This window comes from Fundulus heteroclitus, unplaced genomic scaffold (genome assembly GCF_011125445.2).
Source record: "Fundulus heteroclitus isolate FHET01 unplaced genomic scaffold, MU-UCD_Fhet_4.1 scaffold_56, whole genome shotgun sequence".
Lineage (NCBI taxonomy): Eukaryota > Metazoa > Chordata > Actinopteri > Cyprinodontiformes > Fundulidae > Fundulus > Fundulus heteroclitus.
This window is the reverse complement of record NW_023396989.1, coordinates 2,262,740-2,279,726: the sequence shown is the minus strand read 5'-3', so window position 1 is coordinate 2,279,726 and position 16,987 is coordinate 2,262,740. Positions and strand designations below refer to the sequence as shown.

At 48.4% G+C, this 16,987-nt stretch overlaps 1 protein-coding gene across 1 annotated transcript; it reads left to right on the top strand.

Annotated features, from left to right (window-relative positions):
• Window positions 1-541: 541 nt before the first annotated feature.
• LOC105924998 lies at window positions 542-12,492 on the top strand. Its single transcript, XM_036132878.1, has 15 exons — window positions 542-1,462; window positions 1,580-1,639; window positions 1,723-1,758; window positions 1,847-1,910; window positions 2,006-2,109; window positions 2,197-2,469; window positions 2,586-2,679; window positions 3,355-3,422; window positions 3,508-3,732; window positions 3,833-3,889; window positions 3,978-4,112; window positions 4,408-4,479; window positions 4,701-8,099; window positions 11,889-12,080; window positions 12,349-12,492. Exons 1-15 carry the CDS (start codon window positions 1,367-1,369, stop codon window positions 12,490-12,492), a joined length of 5,019 nt encoding a protein of 1,672 aa, XP_035988771.1. The 5' UTR covers window positions 542-1,366.
• The last annotated feature ends 4,495 nt before the right edge of the window (window positions 12,493-16,987 follow it).

Genomic DNA, 16,987 nt, shown 5'->3' with positions numbered 1-16,987 from the left:
CTGAACATAACATTATTATTATTATTATTATTATTTAATTGTAATAATAAAATAAAAACCACAAAACCCAAAAGGTCAACAGTTTCATGATACATCAAGCTTAGGGACTGGCTAATATACAGCAGGTCAAAAAAGGCCATATTTTGGCTGCAGTGCTTGCTGTTCTCTTATGAAGAAAAGATCAACTAGTGCACTAAATTCAATAGATGGGTTGAAAATATCCAGTATAAAATAAGTGCTACAAATGTTACAACACTTTTGTTCATATGGCAGCAGAACATTAAAATAAAAGTGCTCTTTACACTACTTTTGAATTCATTCTTGGAGTTTGTAAATACAATGCGATTAATCGTGATTAATCGCGATTAATCAGGGCGATTAATCGCGATTAAATATTTTAATCGTTGCCCAGCCCTAATATATATATGTATATATATATTGTCACACATATGTGTGTGTGTGTGTGTATATATATATATATATATATATATATATATATATATATATATATATATATATATATATATATGCGCAAGACTTCTGACTTTCTCAGTACTTGATAGTTTTACAACATAACATAAAAGTATATGGCTGTTGTTGATTTCAGACTCTGGGACCATATCATCTATGACAGGGAGGCAATTTCACTTAGGTTTTTCCTGGATGGGCGATGAAATTGAAGTTGGGGAAAGTCCTTTTTTTATTTGTCCTTCAAGTACTCAGCCCTGGAAAAAGTGTGCAAATAAAAAAAAACATTACTACATTCAGTTTTAGTACCTATCTGATGGTTCACAGTTTTACAGCTGTATTCCAAAATGGGCAACATGCAGTACGGTGGGTTGTCCCACACCTCTGACCTGCCAGTTTACAGAGCTTTAAAGTGGTTCCAAAGTGGAAGATAAACCCCAAAATATTTGCTTAATACCAATTCATGTCCTTTTATCTCAATGTTTTCTTTAACTGATTAATTCTTTCAGTAACATTAATTCCAGTTTTCCTTGCTTCTCATTACAGCTTTCCACTTGTGCGAGACTTCTGCAGTTTGGAAATTTCCTTGTGCTACCAGCGCTGTTACAAATTACACCACAGACATTATTATTCTGTATCAACACATTAAAGGCACCTTACATCAGAATAAATTCATTGACAAACCGCATCCCTGATTTGCATATTCGATTAAAACACAAAACCGCACACATACACACACACACACACACACTTACTGACACATATACACAACACAAATTACTAGCATCCTTACAAATACAACTGTTTTACAATACATATTTAAGGCATATTTTTCTGTCTGCTTTTTGGATAACATAAGTTTCCTCCCAAGTCTTAGTCTTTCTGAAAGCTTCCCAGGATGCCACGCAGAGGTAGGCGTTCGGAGGCGGCCAAGAGGAGATGGAGGCGTCTGAACCAGGAGGATCTGCAGTCCACCTCATCGGATTGCACCAAGGTAAGATATAGATGATAGTAGAATACAAAAATAACGTTTGCCTTTTATGTATTACTTAAAGTAACCTTTGGCAAAATTTGCACTTATGAGTGTTGTGATGGAATTGTGTGTTTTTAGCCCGGGACGCCACCAACCACCTCACGGGTTTGGTCCCCCACACAGTCTCCACTGCTGAAGGTACAGCTATGATTTTTCCTTTTCAGCAACTTACTTGTCCATCATTTATGTTCTTTTCTCATTTGAGTTATTTTTGCTATTAGATGTCCAGGCTGCTCGAGCCCCAGTCTCCTGATGAGGCAAGTACATGCACACTGCATTTAATTTATTTCCAACATTAATGCTGTTTTTGATTGTAGTTAAACGAAAGTTTTATTTAAAACTTAGGCGTCGTCGAGTGCCACGGCGTACCAGGAGGAGCCCCGTGAGCCATTGACCTTTCTTTGGTCAGGTATGTAGTTAAAAAAAAGAATTCCCTACATTTGTGCTTTTTTACTTTGCCAAAGCTTCTAAGTTTCATCCTGTTGTCTGTGCTTCTCTAAACAGGCCGAGGGACAGGGCATCGTCATCGGGTGAAGCAGTGGCCGCGCTCCGATGTGACTGGGCTCAGTCACAAGTTGGTCCTTCCAGCCGAGGCTCCGGAGAAGAAGGTGCTTTTCCATTCTACTTTATCCACAAACATCACAACATCAATTTAAGAACACAATCATTAATCCTTTTTTTTTGTTCTTTTTTTGTTTGCTCTTTTGGTTGGTGACTCCCATTTACGTGCTATCGTAGATGGCTTTGTCACCATGCCAGAGGGCAAGTTCTCCTTTGGGTTCCTTGCAACCCCCGGGGCCTCTGCGGCTCAGTTGAGGCGTGAGGTGCAGAAGGCAGTTCTACCCCGGACTCCCGAGGTAGTCTGTCTGTTAGCACCCAGCAACAACTTGACCGCCAGCAGGACACCGGAGGAGGCAGCTGTGGACTTTGACGACTTGTTGGCCACCATCTGCAGCCGCTGGCCTAACGTACGTTTAATTAAGACTGCATTTATATATTGTCAACTAAATGTACATTAAATGCCATTTATGTCAAGTTGTGTTAATTTATTTTATCCTATTCTGTCTCTGGATTCAAAATGCAGGTGGTTGTTGTGGACTTTCCTCCACGTCTTGTTGTGGAGGAAAGCCTGCAGCTTCTGCTGCGGCAGGCGTACCACCGGGTGGCTGCTCGGAGAAGTAAGTGTGTTGCTGAGCTTTTCTTTATACTGAAACTACTGTTCATGTTGTTTTGCTGATGACTGATAGCATTTGCTAATGGTAAGAGGTGGGAAATCCTGGTTCAGAAAGTAAAACATCTGTGCAGAGATTACTTCTAAGCATGTCCTGCTCCATGAAACAGAGAGGGACTAACGTTTAAACAGTGGTCTCTAACTGCAGTCCTCCAGGGCTGGTGTCCTGCAACTTTTACATGCATCTCTCCATCAACACACCTGACTCTGATAGGAGCTCATTAGCAGAGCTGGGCTGCATGTTAATAACATACAAATTAATGAATATGTGTATAGGACAACAGACGCATCTGAAAGCTGCAGGACAACAGCCCCCAATGATTTCAGTAGGAGACCACTGGTTAAAAATCACCTGCTTAAGTAAACAGCATAAAGGAAAACCAGACTGATTTCACTTTCCAAAGCAACATTTACCCACCTCTGTTTATTACGGTCATCATTCAAAGTTGTCATCTCACTGATAATGGTGTAACCAAAATATTCTGTTTCAAATACTGCGTTTCAGGCCTCCTATGTTTTGACGTTACCTACACATTAAAATTATGTTACGTTGGACTGACAGAAATTAAAAAATGACCGCTTTGTTTTCTTTTCTTTTTTTTTTTTCTCTCTCTCTGTTGAGGTGTTCGGTATCTTTCTGTCGCTGAATACTTCCCTCTGAGTCGTCTGGAGCTGTGGAGCAAGGATGGCGTATGTTAAACATATCACTATAAATATCCTAAGGAATGCTTACTGTAAATGTTTTCATGTGCTCATGTTTGATCGTCTGTGGCAGGTTCACCTGAGTGACAGTCCTGGGATGGAGGTTCTTGCCCAGCTGCTGTGGGTTGCCACATACACGCAGCTGGATGCAAGTGAACCGAAGTCTCCAGCTCCTGTGACGGCCTCCCCTCCCCTGGTCAGACGTTCCCCTCCTCCTAGGCTGGTGGTGGTCGGCGAGGTGGCGTCTCCACGTCCTTCCAACCCCTTCGAATGGACACTCGTGGAAAGTGGCCAGAAGGTAATGACTTATTTATTTGACCTAATTTTCCTTTTCAGCTTTTATATGCTTTAGCACATTTGTACCTCTGACTGATTTGTGGTTTCAAATATCCATGAAGCAGCAGGTCCAGGGAGCTGTCAGTCCACACACCAGCAAGAGGATGGTTGACCAGCAGGTCAGTATTGGCTAATCTTTTACTAAATCTGCACGTGTCTGCACTTAATGTATGCATGAATATATTTTAAGCATTTTTCTTTTTAAAGGGAGACCTGCTGGACCCTTCCATTCCTCCAAATCCTGTGTGGTTCAGCCCCGCCTTGCTGGAGGAGATGGATCGGATCGTCCCCTCATCTGGCTGTGACTTCCTGGAACCCCCCTGTGCTCCGAAGGGGAAGAAGGTGTGTTTCTGATATTTTTTTTTTCTCCTCCTACCACCAGGGTTTATGTAGCAACCATGTTGTTTGTTCTAAAAGACACACTGAAGGAGCGGCAGGTGTGACCCTCTTTTTTTTTTTTTAGTTTTCATATATGATTGCAAAAAAAAAAATTTCTATGGTTACAGCTGTACTGAATGTTTTTCTTTATTTTCGCTTCATGCAGATTGTACATTGTAGGTTCTATGTCAATGTTGAAATCTCCTTCAAAATTTAAGTTTAATGTTAAATGTTTATGGATGTTGTGGACATGTTTCAGGCCGAGGGAACGCTGCCTGACAAGACCAGGCCTGTCCATCACCAGCCAAGGAGAGAAGTCCCTCCGACCGAGGTAGGTGCTCCAGCTATGTCCTCTGCCTTCCCTCTGGAGGGGAGCACCCATTTACATTGCATGTACTCTCCTTTCTAATAAACACAAATGTTTCAACCCTGCCTGGCTCCTACAGTGTTTTTGATCATTATTAATAGTTGTAAAAATAATTTGTAAATTTTCAGTACCTAAATGTTATTGACCTAAAATTAATATGCACCCTTTTTCTGATGTTCACACAGGACTGTGCGTTGGAACCTGGCGTTTGCGGTTCACCAGTCCGGTCTGTGAGGGCTACACATTCCCAGGCGGACAGGAAATATGGTATTTTTTCACGTAACCATCAGTGTGCATGCATGGCTCTGACCTTTTTGGCTTATCACAATGAGGGTTTGCAGTTTGACAAAGTTTTACTTGACAGAGTTCTTGAAAAAGGAAATGCACTGTATGTTGGTACCAAACAGCAGCTCATGTTGGATGGTACATTTACTGACGATCACTTGACAGTGGAAGAGATGCCCAGACAAGTGTTGACGGACAGGAACATCTACACTGTACACACAACAGGTATTAGAGTGGGTTATGTCTTCCGTCAAAATGACAACCCTCCAACATCACGACGGTTGGGTTTGGATCTTGCCTCACAACTGGAGTGCCTGTCTGAAAATGTCACCCATGCTTTCCTTCTGGTCACTCCAGAGTTCATTGCGGTTTTCCGTGACAGAGACGGTAGGTTTGGTGTTTTCGATTCTCACTCACGGAATTCAGCAGGCCTCCCCCACCACAATGGAACAGCAATAATGAAGACGTTTAGCAACTTGACCCTCATGGTTCAGCATCTTTACAAACTCTTTCAAAACCGAGGCCCCCGTGCTACTTATGAGTTTGTCCCAGTTGGATTTGTCAATGATTGTGATGATGCCCCTCCTCCCATCTTGGACTCTGTTAATATTTCACCAGCACCCACAGAAGCAAGACCAGAGGTGCAAAAACCAGAGAGCACTTCTGACCAAGAGGAAATGCCACCTTGGCTTTGTGATGTAGCCAACACAGTAGAGGAAACCTTCCCAACAGTTCCAGATGTGACCAAAATGCCTAAAGCCAGGAGGCAAAAGGTAAAGCAAAGGATCCAAGCACAGCTAGGACAGAATGTACTTAGAAGGATAAAACAAAGCACATCTGACAAACAAAGGTATGAATCCAGTCCAACATTCAAGTTAAGTAAACTCCAAGCCTTAAAAAAAACATATATCCTTAGACAACAGCAGAGGAAGGACCACCTCACTAGCCGGTACAAGAATGAACCTGCCTTTCGTTGGAGAAAAATTAATTACATAAAGGAAAAATACAGAACTGATCATACCTTTAGGACGAGACAGAAAACATGCATGGGGCTGCATCTAAGAGCAAAATACAACAAGGATCCTTCTTACCAAAACCAAAAAAGAAAATATATCAGGACACATTACAGCAACAACCCCACCTACCGTGCCCAACAGAACAAATACGTGACAGAACAATACAGCACCAATCCCGCCTACCGAAGCCGGCAGAAGAAATATGTGACAGAACAGTACAGCAACAATCCCGCCTACCGAAGCCGACAGAAGAAATATGTCGAGGTAAAATACACAAATCCCGACTTCAGAGCCAGGCAGAAGAGCGTTATGAGGAAGTATATGAAGGAAAAATATCACACCAAGTTAGCGTTCAGGGTTCAACATAATAAAAAATGTACCATCAACAGGAAACTAAGGGTGTCAAAGGAAGCACTTTCCAAAGATTGGACAATGCGGTGTGCTCTGCGAATCCGTAGGAAATACAGGAGAAACTTTGGCCATCACCAGGAAGCTCCACAGCCTCAGATCAGCCCAGAAATGAGAGCTGCAATAAAGAAATTCCAGGACAAAATTCGCCATGGACCCACATACGTCTGCACGGTGTGCCACAGAGCTCTATTCCCAGGTCAAGTGAAGCATTGTAACAGGGGTAAGTATAAAAAGAACATGAGAGTGGTGGCTGAGTGCTTAACGGGTACTTATGTACACGTCTGTGGATCTGCATGCTCTGCCCCATGTTCTGCACCTGAGGAGAGAATGCAGGAATGGATCTGCTTCACTTGTGACAACCACCTATTTAGAGGAGGGATGCCACCAATCGCTGCTGCAAATGGCTTGCATCTGTCACCCATTCCCCCGGAGCTTGCTGAGCTGAATGTGCTGGAAAGGCAGCTAATATCCAAAATCATCCCATTTGCAAAGATCGTTTCTTTGCCAAAAGGACAGCAAAAAGCAGTACATGGAGCTGTTGTATGTGTTCCTTCTGAGATGGAAACAACTGTCAACAGTCTCCCACGGCCCAGCACAGAAGCCCAGCTCTTACAGGTCAAGCTGAAGAGAAAAATAAAATTCAAAGGACATCAGTACTTCTACACCGTCAACATGAAGAATGTGCTGGCTGGTCTGGCCACACTTAAACGGACCCATCCCGATTACAGGGATGTTACTGTAAACGAAAGTGCTGCCTTTGATTTTCAAGAGGATGAGCCAACTGAGGAGTCTATCCCTGAATCTGACCATGATTCGGATGCGGCAACGGAACAACAGCCTGAGCACATAGGGGAAGAGCATCAGGCTCTTCGGCCTGGTTTAGTCTTGGACACCTGTATGCAGCCCCCCGACCTGGCACAGGAAGTCCTTTCTTATGGAGATGGTATTTTCAGCATCGCTCCTGCCCAAGGAAACAAACCTGTTTCCTTCTTCAGTGTTCCCAGGCTTGAATCCATGGCTTACCCTGTCCAATTCCCCACTGGAAGAAACACCTTGGATGAAGCCAGGCGAGTCAAGCTGTCTCCGAGTATGTATTTCAATGTACGTCTTTTCTTGGTAGACACTAGGTTTGCGGCAGACCAGAGCTATCTTTTCTTTGCTCAGTTTGTCACTGAGACCAACATGGCCAACAACAGCATGTCTATCCAAACACGGAAAGGGAAACCGACGACCAAAGATGGACGGAACATTTCCAGTAAAATGCTCCAGGATAAAGAAGAGGTGGAAACGCTAATCCAGAATAAAGAGGCCACTCGTTTCATGCAACCGTTACGAGGCACTCCAGCTTATTGGGAAAAAGGCCTCCGTGATTTGCATGCCATGGTTCGACAGCTTGGAAAACCTACCTTCTTTGTGACCTTCTCCGCGGCTGAAATGAGATGGCCAGAGTTCATTGAGGCCATCAAAGCTCAGCATGGAGAACAGGTAGCATTTTCAGATCTTGACTGGAATGCAAAGTGCGATATTCTTAGAAGCAATCCGGTCACTGTCATGCGCATGTTTGAGAAAAGAGTGGACGCGCTTTTCACAGACCTCATTCTTTCCCCGGCACAGCCTCTTGGACCTGTTGAGGATTACTTTTATCGTGTGGAGTTTCAGGCAAGGGGTTCACCTCATATACATGCGGTGATTTGGATTAAGGATGCACCCGAGATGGAAGACCCGGCATGTTGCGATGGAGTCATAAATTTCATCGACCGCTACATATGCTGTCAACTGCCCGATGAAACCGCAGACCCCGAGCTCCATAAAATTGTCAAGGAGGTTCAGATGCACAGCAGAAAGCATTCGAAATCGTGCAAGAGGGGAAATGTATAACGTTCTGTGAGGAATCCTATTAGAGCCAGACACGGAGCTGATGCCAAAAGATTTATTAAAGTAGAAGATGGGCAGTCCAGGTGAAAACAAAAGGGTACAGAGCTGGCATCCAAGTGAACAGGAAAATCTTGGGCAGACTCAAATAACAAAAACAGATCAAAACAGGTGACGGACAGGTAAAGAGACTGATCATAAATGCTGGACTGTTCTTACCACTGACGGAGTGAATGGAAGCAAAGCAAGACATCCTGGCAACAAACAGAGAACTAAGGCGGGCTTAAATAGGCGAACGGGGCGGAACTAATTAACAAAAAAACAGGTGGAGGTGATAAAGGGAGCAACAGACTGATAAACAAAAACTTAAGGTAAGAAATGAGACTAAACAGGCAAGGGCTGAAATAACTAACAACAAAGGCCAGATAACAAAAACAGGCTAAGCATAAATCTAACACAAGACGCAGAAATAATTCTAAACTGAAAAAATAACCAAAACCACAACAGAACATTACAGAGCCCCTCCCTCAAGGGCGGATCCTAGACGCCCTCAACCGTCTCGAAAAGTACAAACAAAACAAAAGGAAAGTCCAACCGGGCGGGTGGAGGGGGCTACAGGCTGGAGGGTCAGAATCTGAAAAAGAAAAACAATATCGAAAATACAAGACCCTCAACAGAAAACAACCCTCAAAGGGCAGGTCATAACAGACAGTCATTCAGAAAAAACAAGAGTCTGATGGACCTCCCGGAGGACGGCCCCGCCGTGACAGGTTCTCCGGTGGACGTCCCGGCGGGCGGCCCAGACGTGACAGGTTCTCCGGCGGTCGTCCCGGCGGACGGCCCAGACGTGACAGGTTCTCCGGCGGTCGTCCCGGCGGGCGGCCCAGACGTGACAGGTTCTCCGGCGGTCGTCCCGGCGGACGGCCCAGACGTGACAGGTTCTCCGGCGGTCGTCCCGGCGGGCGGCCCAGACGTGACAGGTTCTCCGGCGGTCGTCCCGGCGGACGGCCCAGACATGACAGGTTCTCCGGCGGTCGTCCCGGCGGACGGCCCAGACGTGACAGGTTCTCCGGCGGTCGTCCCGGCGGACGGCCCAGACGTGACAGGTTCTCCGGCGGTCGTCCCGGCGGACGGCCCAGACGTGACAGGGTCTCCGGCAGATAGCCCCGGCGTGACAGGTTCTCTAGCGGACGACCCCGGCGTGACAGGATCTCTGGCGGACGACCCCGGCGTGACAGGATCTCTGGCGGACGGCCCAGGCTTGACCGGTTCTCCGGCGGACGGCCCAGGCTTGACCGGTTCTCCGGAGGCCGTCGGCGGAACTGGGTGACAGGAGGCCGGCGGCGGAGCAGGACCCTCAGAGACCGTTGGCGGGGCCTGAAGAGGAAGAGGATAGAACCTGGCGGCGGACTACAGGGTACGGAAGGCGCTGGACTACAGGGTGCGGAAGGCGCCGGACTACAGGGTGCGGAAGGCGCCGGACTAAAGACTACGGGAAGCGGCGCCTGGTTAGAGGCTACAGGCGGCGGCGCCGTGTTAATGGCTACAGGCGGCGGCGCCGTGTTAATGGCTACAGGCGGCGGCGCCTGGTTAGTGACTACAGGCGGCGGCGCCTGGTTAGTGGCTACAGGCGGCGGCGCCTGGTCACTGGTTCCTGGTGCGGGAGCCTGGCTACAGGCGACTGGAAAAGGAGCCTGGCTACAGGCGACTGAAAAAGGAGCCTGGCTACAGGCGACTGAAAAAGGAGCCTGGCTACAGGCGACTGAAAAAGGAGCCTGGCTACAGGCAACGGACGAAGGAGCCTGGCTACCGGCGACGGACGAAGGAGCCTGGCTACAGGCGACGGACGAAGGAGCCTGGCTACAGGCGACGGACGAAGGAGCCTGGTTACAGGCGACTGACGAAGGAGCCTGGTTACAGGCGACTGACGAAGGAGCCTGGTTACAGGCGACCGAAGGGGGAGCCTGACTACAGGCGACCGAAGGGGAAGCCTGACTACAGGCGACCGAAGGGGAAGCCTGACTACAGGCGACAGACGAAGGAGCCTGACTACAGGCGACGGAGGAAAGAGCCTGGCTACTGGCGACCGACGAAGGAGCCTGGCTACAGGCGACTGAAGGGGAAGCCTGACTACAGGCGACCGAAGGGGGAGCCTGACTACAGGCGACCGAAGGGGGAGCCTGACTACAGGCGACGGAGGAAAGAGCCTGGCTACAGGCGACTGAAGGGGAAGCCGGACTACAGGCGACCGAAGGGGGAGCCTGACTACAGGCGACCGAAGGGGAAGCCTGGCTACAGGCGACTGAAGGGAAAGCCTGGCTACAGGCGACTGAAGTGGGAGCCTGGCTACAGGCTGCTAAAATGGGAGCCTGGCCACAGGCTGCTAAAGTGGGAGCCTGGCTACAGGCTGCTAAAGTGGGAGCCTGACTACAGGCTGCTAAAGTGGGAGCCTGGCTACAGGCTGCTAAAGTGGGAGCCTGGCTACAGGCTGCTAAGGTGGGAGCCTGGCTACAGGCTGCTAAGGTGGGAGCCTGGCTACAGGCTGCTAAGGTGGGAGCCTGGCTACAGGCTGCTAAGGTGGGAGCCTGGCTACAGGCGACTGAAGGGAAAGCCTGACTACAGGCTGCTAAGGTGGGAGCCTGGTTACAGGCTGCTAAGGTGGCCACAGGACTACAGACTACAGAGGCCACAGGACTACAGACTACAGAGGCCACAGGGCTACAGACTACAGAGGCCACAGGGCTACAGACTACAGGGCTACAGACTACAGAGGCCACAGGGCTACAGACTACAGAGGCCACAGGGCTACAGACTACAGAGACCACAGGGCTACAGGCTTCAGAGACCACAGGGCTACAGGCTTCAGAGACCACAGGGCTACAGGCTTCAGAGACCACAGGGCTACAGGCTTCAGGAGACCCCGGGCTACAGGCTTCAGGAGGCCCCGGGCTACAGGCTTCAGGAGGCCCCGGGCTACAGGCTTCAGGAGGCCCCGGGCTACAGGCTTCAGGAGGCCCCGGGCTACAGGCTTCAGGAGGCCCCGGGCTACAGGCTTCAGGAGACCCCGGGCTACAGGCTTCAGGAATCAAAGTCAGACCCTTAGCCACCAGGAGTCTCAGAATCAACTTCTGGAGGGTCTCAGAAAGAGACGTCCAATAAAGTCTCTCCCAGAGCTGGCTGTCCATGAGGGCTATCTGGGGTCTGGACTTATAACCAACACAATGAGGCTCTAGGTCTCCAGGGGGTCCCGGTTGTTGAATCCCCTTTTGAGGTCCTGGGTGCCCGAAGAGCGAAGGATCCCCCTGGGTTCCAACGTCGCAGGTCCGCAACGGACCCCTCTGGGTTCCAACGTCGCACGTCAGCGACGGACCGCTCTGGGTTCCCACGTCGGACGTCAGCGACGGACCCCTCTGGGTTCCCACGTCGGACGTCAGCGACGGACCGCTCTGGGTTCCTAGGTCGGACGTCAGCGACGGACCCCTCTGGGTTCCCACGTCGGACGTCAGCGACGGACCCCCCTGGGTTCCTACGTCGGACGTCAGCGACGGACCCCCCTGGGTTCCCACGTCGGACGTCAGCGACGGACCCCCCTGAGTTCCCACGTCGGAAGTCAGCGACGGACCCCTCTGGGTTCCCACGTCGGACGTCAGCGACGGACCCCTCTGGGTTCCCACGTCGGACGTTAGCGACGGACCCCCCTGGGTTCCCACGTCGGACGTCAGCGACGGACTCTCCTGGGTGCTTACGTCGCATGCCAGAAGAATCAGGTCCTCCTGGACCCCCTCATAGGGCTTGACAGGAGCCGAGGCGTCGGTCAGACTCACGGTGACAGACCCAGAAGCCGAGGCGTCGGCCGATCCCTCGGTGACAGACCCAGAAGTCGAGGCGTCGGCCGGTTCCTCGGTGACAGACCCAGAAGTCGAGGCGTCGGCCGATCCCTCGGTGACAGACCCAGAAGTCGAGGCGTCGGCCGGTCCCTCGGTGACAGACCCAGAAGCCGAGGCGTCGGCCGGTCCCTCGGTGACAGACCCAGAAGCCGAGGCGTCGGCCGGTCCCTCGGTGACAGACCCAGGTCGGCAGTAGAATGTTTTGAGGGCTGATCTATAATGCCCCTCCACCACCTTTAATCTCTGCTCCAGCTCCTCCGAATAATGGGTGAAGAGAGCCTCCCTTAGGCGTTTAATGAGGGGAGCAAATGTCCTTATCTTGTCCTCCAGGGCTTTGTAATCAGCTTCTTCAGCGCCACTAGGAGGAGCTGTGGGCGGATTCGGACAGGGAAGTGGAGGGCCCCGATCCACTGAACAGGAAGCGGCAGAGGACGCCGACGGGGCAGCCGGCAAAGGCTGAGAAGCAACGGCCGATCGCTGCTCCGAACGGCTGGAGGACTGGTTAACAGGCCGCCGTTTTCTCCTCCGGTGGCGGGATGGCGGACTTGGCGGGGACTCCGATCTCTCCTGACGAGACGGGACCGCCGACGCCCGCGGCGATTCGTGCGCCTCAACGCCAAGAGAAGGGAACGGGGTTGATTCCAGAAATAGCTCCGGACGGAGCTCCCGGATTACCTCCGCGTCGACCTCCAGGAAGATGTCCGGACCTGGAAGGCACCGCAGTGAAGATGATCGAATGGAGAGCTCCGGTGAGTAATTTATGAGGCAGGGGTGGGGGGGTGGAGAGTCTGTCTGCGATAGCATAGCTCCTCCAGAACGGAAAAAACGTGTCGGCTTAGGATTCATTTGACTGGCCAGGATGTACTGTAACGTTCTGTGAGGAATCCTATTAGAGCCAGACACGGAGCTGATGCCAAAAGATTTATTAAAGTAGAAGATGGGCAGTCCAGGTGAAAACAAAAGGGTACAGAGCTGGCATCCAAGTGAACAGGAAAATCTTGGGCAGACTCAAATAACAAAAACAGATCAAAACAGGTGACGGACAGGTAAAGAGACTGATCATAAATGCTGGACTGTTCTTACCACTGACGGAGTGAATGGAAGCAAAGCAAGACATCCTGGCAACAAACAGAGAACTAAGGCGGGCTTAAATAGGCGAACTGGGCGGAACTAATTAACAAAAAAACAGGTGGAGGTGATAAAGGGAGCAACAGACTGATAAACAAAAACTTAAGGTAAGAAATGAGACTAAACAGGCAAGGGCTGAAATAACTAACAACAAAGGCCAGATAACAAAAACAGGCTAAGCATAAATCTAACACAAGACGCAGAAATAATTCTAAACTGAAAAAATAACCAAAACCACAACAGAACATTACAAAATGTTGAATGCCGATTTGGATTCCCCAAACTACCGATGGAAAGAACCACGATCACCGTCCCTCAGTTTGATTTGGATTTGGAAGATGACGAGAAAAAAGCAGAGCAAGTAAAGGAAAAGAGAGGTCGGAAGAAGTCCAAAAAATCCAGATCCAGAATCATCTCTACACTACAAATGGTGGCTAAGAAGAAGCTGAAGCCTGTAAGGGATTTACTTATGGACGAAAAATCTTCTTTCAAGGATTTGTCGGAGCTACTCCAGGCTTGTAACATGACCTGGCAGGAATACAGGTACTATGTTGACGCTCTCACTTCTGGGATGGTGGTAATGATGAAGCGGGACCCCAGGGATGCTTGGGTAAATGGTTACAACCCCGTTCTCCTCCGTGCGTGGAATGCCAACATGGACATTCAGTATGTGCTTGATGAGTACAGCTGCATCGAGTACATGATGTCCTACATAGCCAAGCCAGAGCATGAAATGGCACAGTACCTCAAGTCTGTCGTTGAGGATCTGAAGAAGTCCAATGTCAACCAGCAGGATGAGATGAAGAAAATCATGCAGGCTTATTCAAAACAACGAGAGGTCAGTGCTCAGGAGTCTGTAGCCCGCACCTGCAGTCTACCTCTTAAGATGTCGTCACGTAGTGTCATTTTCATTCAGCAGAAGACGCTGTGAAAATGAGTCTTCCAATGAGCAGACTCAAGAACATGGGCCCAGATGAGAAGGATATCTGGATGAAAGGATTGCCAGACAAATACATCAACAGACCTCAAACTGTGGAATTTGAAGACATGTGTCTAGCTGTATTTGTATCTGAATACAGGGTCCTGTATGGTAGGCAAATTAAAGGACCCAATGCAATCCCTCTCTTAAACGAAGCTGGCTACATCCAGAAGAGAACAGCTGGGAAGCCAGCCGTCATTAGATTCACTCGTTTCTCTGAAAAGAAACAGCCAGAAAAGTTTTACAGGCGGCTCCTGAAGTTGTACTTGCCACACAGGAGCGACAAGGATCTCAACAATCACGAACACCCTTCATATGAATCACTTTACAACAATGGACATCACCGTAGGTGGCGTGTTAAACAATGGGTGGACTTTAATCGCAACAGGTATAAAGGACATGGGAAAAAAATTGACAAGATCATGGAAAAAATGGAAAGACAAGGACCAGTCCGGAATGCTTGGAACACTTTTGCGCCTGAGGTTGAAGTGGACCGTTTGGAATGTGTTGCGCAGCGACCAGTGGTGGAAGAAGATGAAGAGCAGGACCCTGTTCCAGATTACCAAATGAATGTATCCCTGCCAGCAGTTGAAGTACCAAGCCTAAGCCCTGACTTTGTGAGACAAATGTTTCGCAGTTTAAATCACACTCAATCATCCATATTCTATGCAATTCGCCATTGGTGCCTGCAGCGTGTCTGGGGTCAGAACCCTGAACCATTCTTTTATTTCTTGACAGGAGGAGCAGGGTGTGGTAAATCGCATGTCATCAAATGTGTTTACCAGGAGGCAACTAAGCTTTTGCATCAGCTTCCTAGACTTTGTGATGTCGGTGACATGTCTCAACCCACTGTGCTCCTGATCACTTTCACTGGGACTGCGGCATACAACATTTCAGGCAAAACTTTGCATTCCATCTTGAAGCTCCCCAAAAGCTTGAAGCCACCGTACAAGGGACTTGGAAATGCCCTGGATGAGGTCAGAGCAGTTCTTTCTAATGTGGAAATCTTGATTATTGATGAAATCTCTATGGTCTCTAAAGAACTATTGGCATATGTTCACTGGAGATTTCAGCAGATCAAAGGAAACACAAGGCCATTTGGTGGGATTTGTGTTCTTGCGGTGGGAGACTTTTACCAACTGCCCCCCTTGGGAGCTTCAAAACCTCTTTGTGTCATGGAGGATGGTGTACTTGATCTCTGGAATGAGAATTTCTGCCTGGTAAGTCTTACAGAGATCATGCGACAAAAGGATGACAAACTCTTTGCTGAGCTGCTTAACCGGCTTCATGTCAAAAGGAAAGCTGATGATCTCAGCAAAGAGGACAGAACTTTGCTGACGCAGTGTGTTGCAGATCCCAAGGATTGTCCGTTGGATGTGTTGCACATTTTTGCAACAAACAAACAGGTGGATGCACACAACGCTGCAGTGGTTGCCTCGTTAGGTACAGCTATTGTTGATGTTTACGCAGAGGAATACAGGAGAGAAACAAAAACAGGAAACATGATTAGTTTGGGCAGATGCGTTAGGGGCAACAGTCGAGATTTGTGCGACCACATCCAAGCTGGATTGGGTATTAGAGTCATGATAACGAGGAACCTGGATGTAGAGGATGGCCTGGTGAATGGAACCTTTGGAACAATAGCAGACATTGTTACCCACACCAATGACGAAACGATAACTGTGAAACTAATCGGACTGAGACTGGACAATTCCACGGCTGGACGTACCAAAAGAATGCGTGGTAAACCAGACGACTTGGTTTACATTGAGAGATTTGAGGAACAATGCAGCGTGAGAGGAGTGGTGCGACGACAGTTTCCACTTAAATTGGCCTTTGGGTGTACAGCACACAAAGTACAGGGGATGACCATGCAATCGGCAGTTGTTTCTTTAAAACGTATGTTTGCACCTGGCATGGCGTATGTGGGATTAAGTCGTACAACTTCTTTGGAAGGGCTTAAAATCATCGATTTTGATGAGAAAAAGATCTACGCTGATGAAAGAATCACAGCGGCCATGGATACAATGAGGCGAGCATCGTTCTCCAACACCAGCCCCCTCCTGCATTTCCCATCAAGTCCTCAGCACACTACATTGAAAATCATCCACCACAACGTCAAAGGTCTTGTATGTCACTATGACGACATGAAGCACCATCATGAACTGGGATTGGCCGATATTCTCTGTCTTACAGAAAGTCATTTGTTTGGATCTTCTTTTCCAGCTTCTTTGAATATGGAGGGTTATTTTTTGTTTGCGCGCAACAGACACGTCTCCTACTCTAGCAGAGCCGACATTGCTACCAAGGAAGGGGGGGAGTAGCAACTTACTGCAGGAGTATTCTCCAACCTGAGGAACGCAGATACTTTCACAATGTTACAGATCTTGAGTACAATGTCATTAAATTGAACGCTCCGATATCACTCCTTGTTGCCACGGTTTACAGGCCACCCAGTTATGATCTTGCCAGCTTCTTGAAAAACATTCAGAGCTTCTTGGATGGTCTTGATTCTATTGATATTCAGCCGGTTGTTGTATTGGGAGACTTCAATGAAGATCTTCTCTCTTCAGGAAAAACAGCAATCAAGGACGTGTTTGAAAGCAAAGGATTCACTCAGCTTATCTCATCGCCAACAACAAAAAAGCACACCCTGATTGATCACATTTACATATCTCGCCCAGAATATTGTGTCCAGTCAGGTGTATTGCAGACATATTACAGTTACCACAACCCGGTATACTGTATTTTGTCTTCTTTGTCTGCTGCTGCCTCTCCTTCACTTTGACATGTAAAATGCAATTGGACAGGATTGTGTTGCTTTGTTCTTGATTTAATAGTCGCCAATCACATAGCACAGCTGACTGTTACGACCCTCTTAATATTTTCTAAGT

What these genes read in the sequence shown, in the direction of transcription:
- LOC105924998 (XM_036132878.1), top strand. Translation starts at nt 1,367, where the DNA reads ATGCCACGCAGAGGTAGGCGTTCGGAGGCGGCCAAGAGGAGATGGAGG. An exon ending in AGCCCCAGTCTCCTGATGAG is followed by an intron (nt 1,759 to 1,846) that starts GCAAGTACATGC and finishes TTTAAAACTTAG; the next exon opens with GCGTCGTCGAGTGCCACGGC. An exon ending in ATTGACCTTTCTTTGGTCAG is followed by an intron (nt 1,911 to 2,005) that starts GTATGTAGTTAA and finishes TTCTCTAAACAG; the next exon opens with GCCGAGGGACAGGGCATCGT.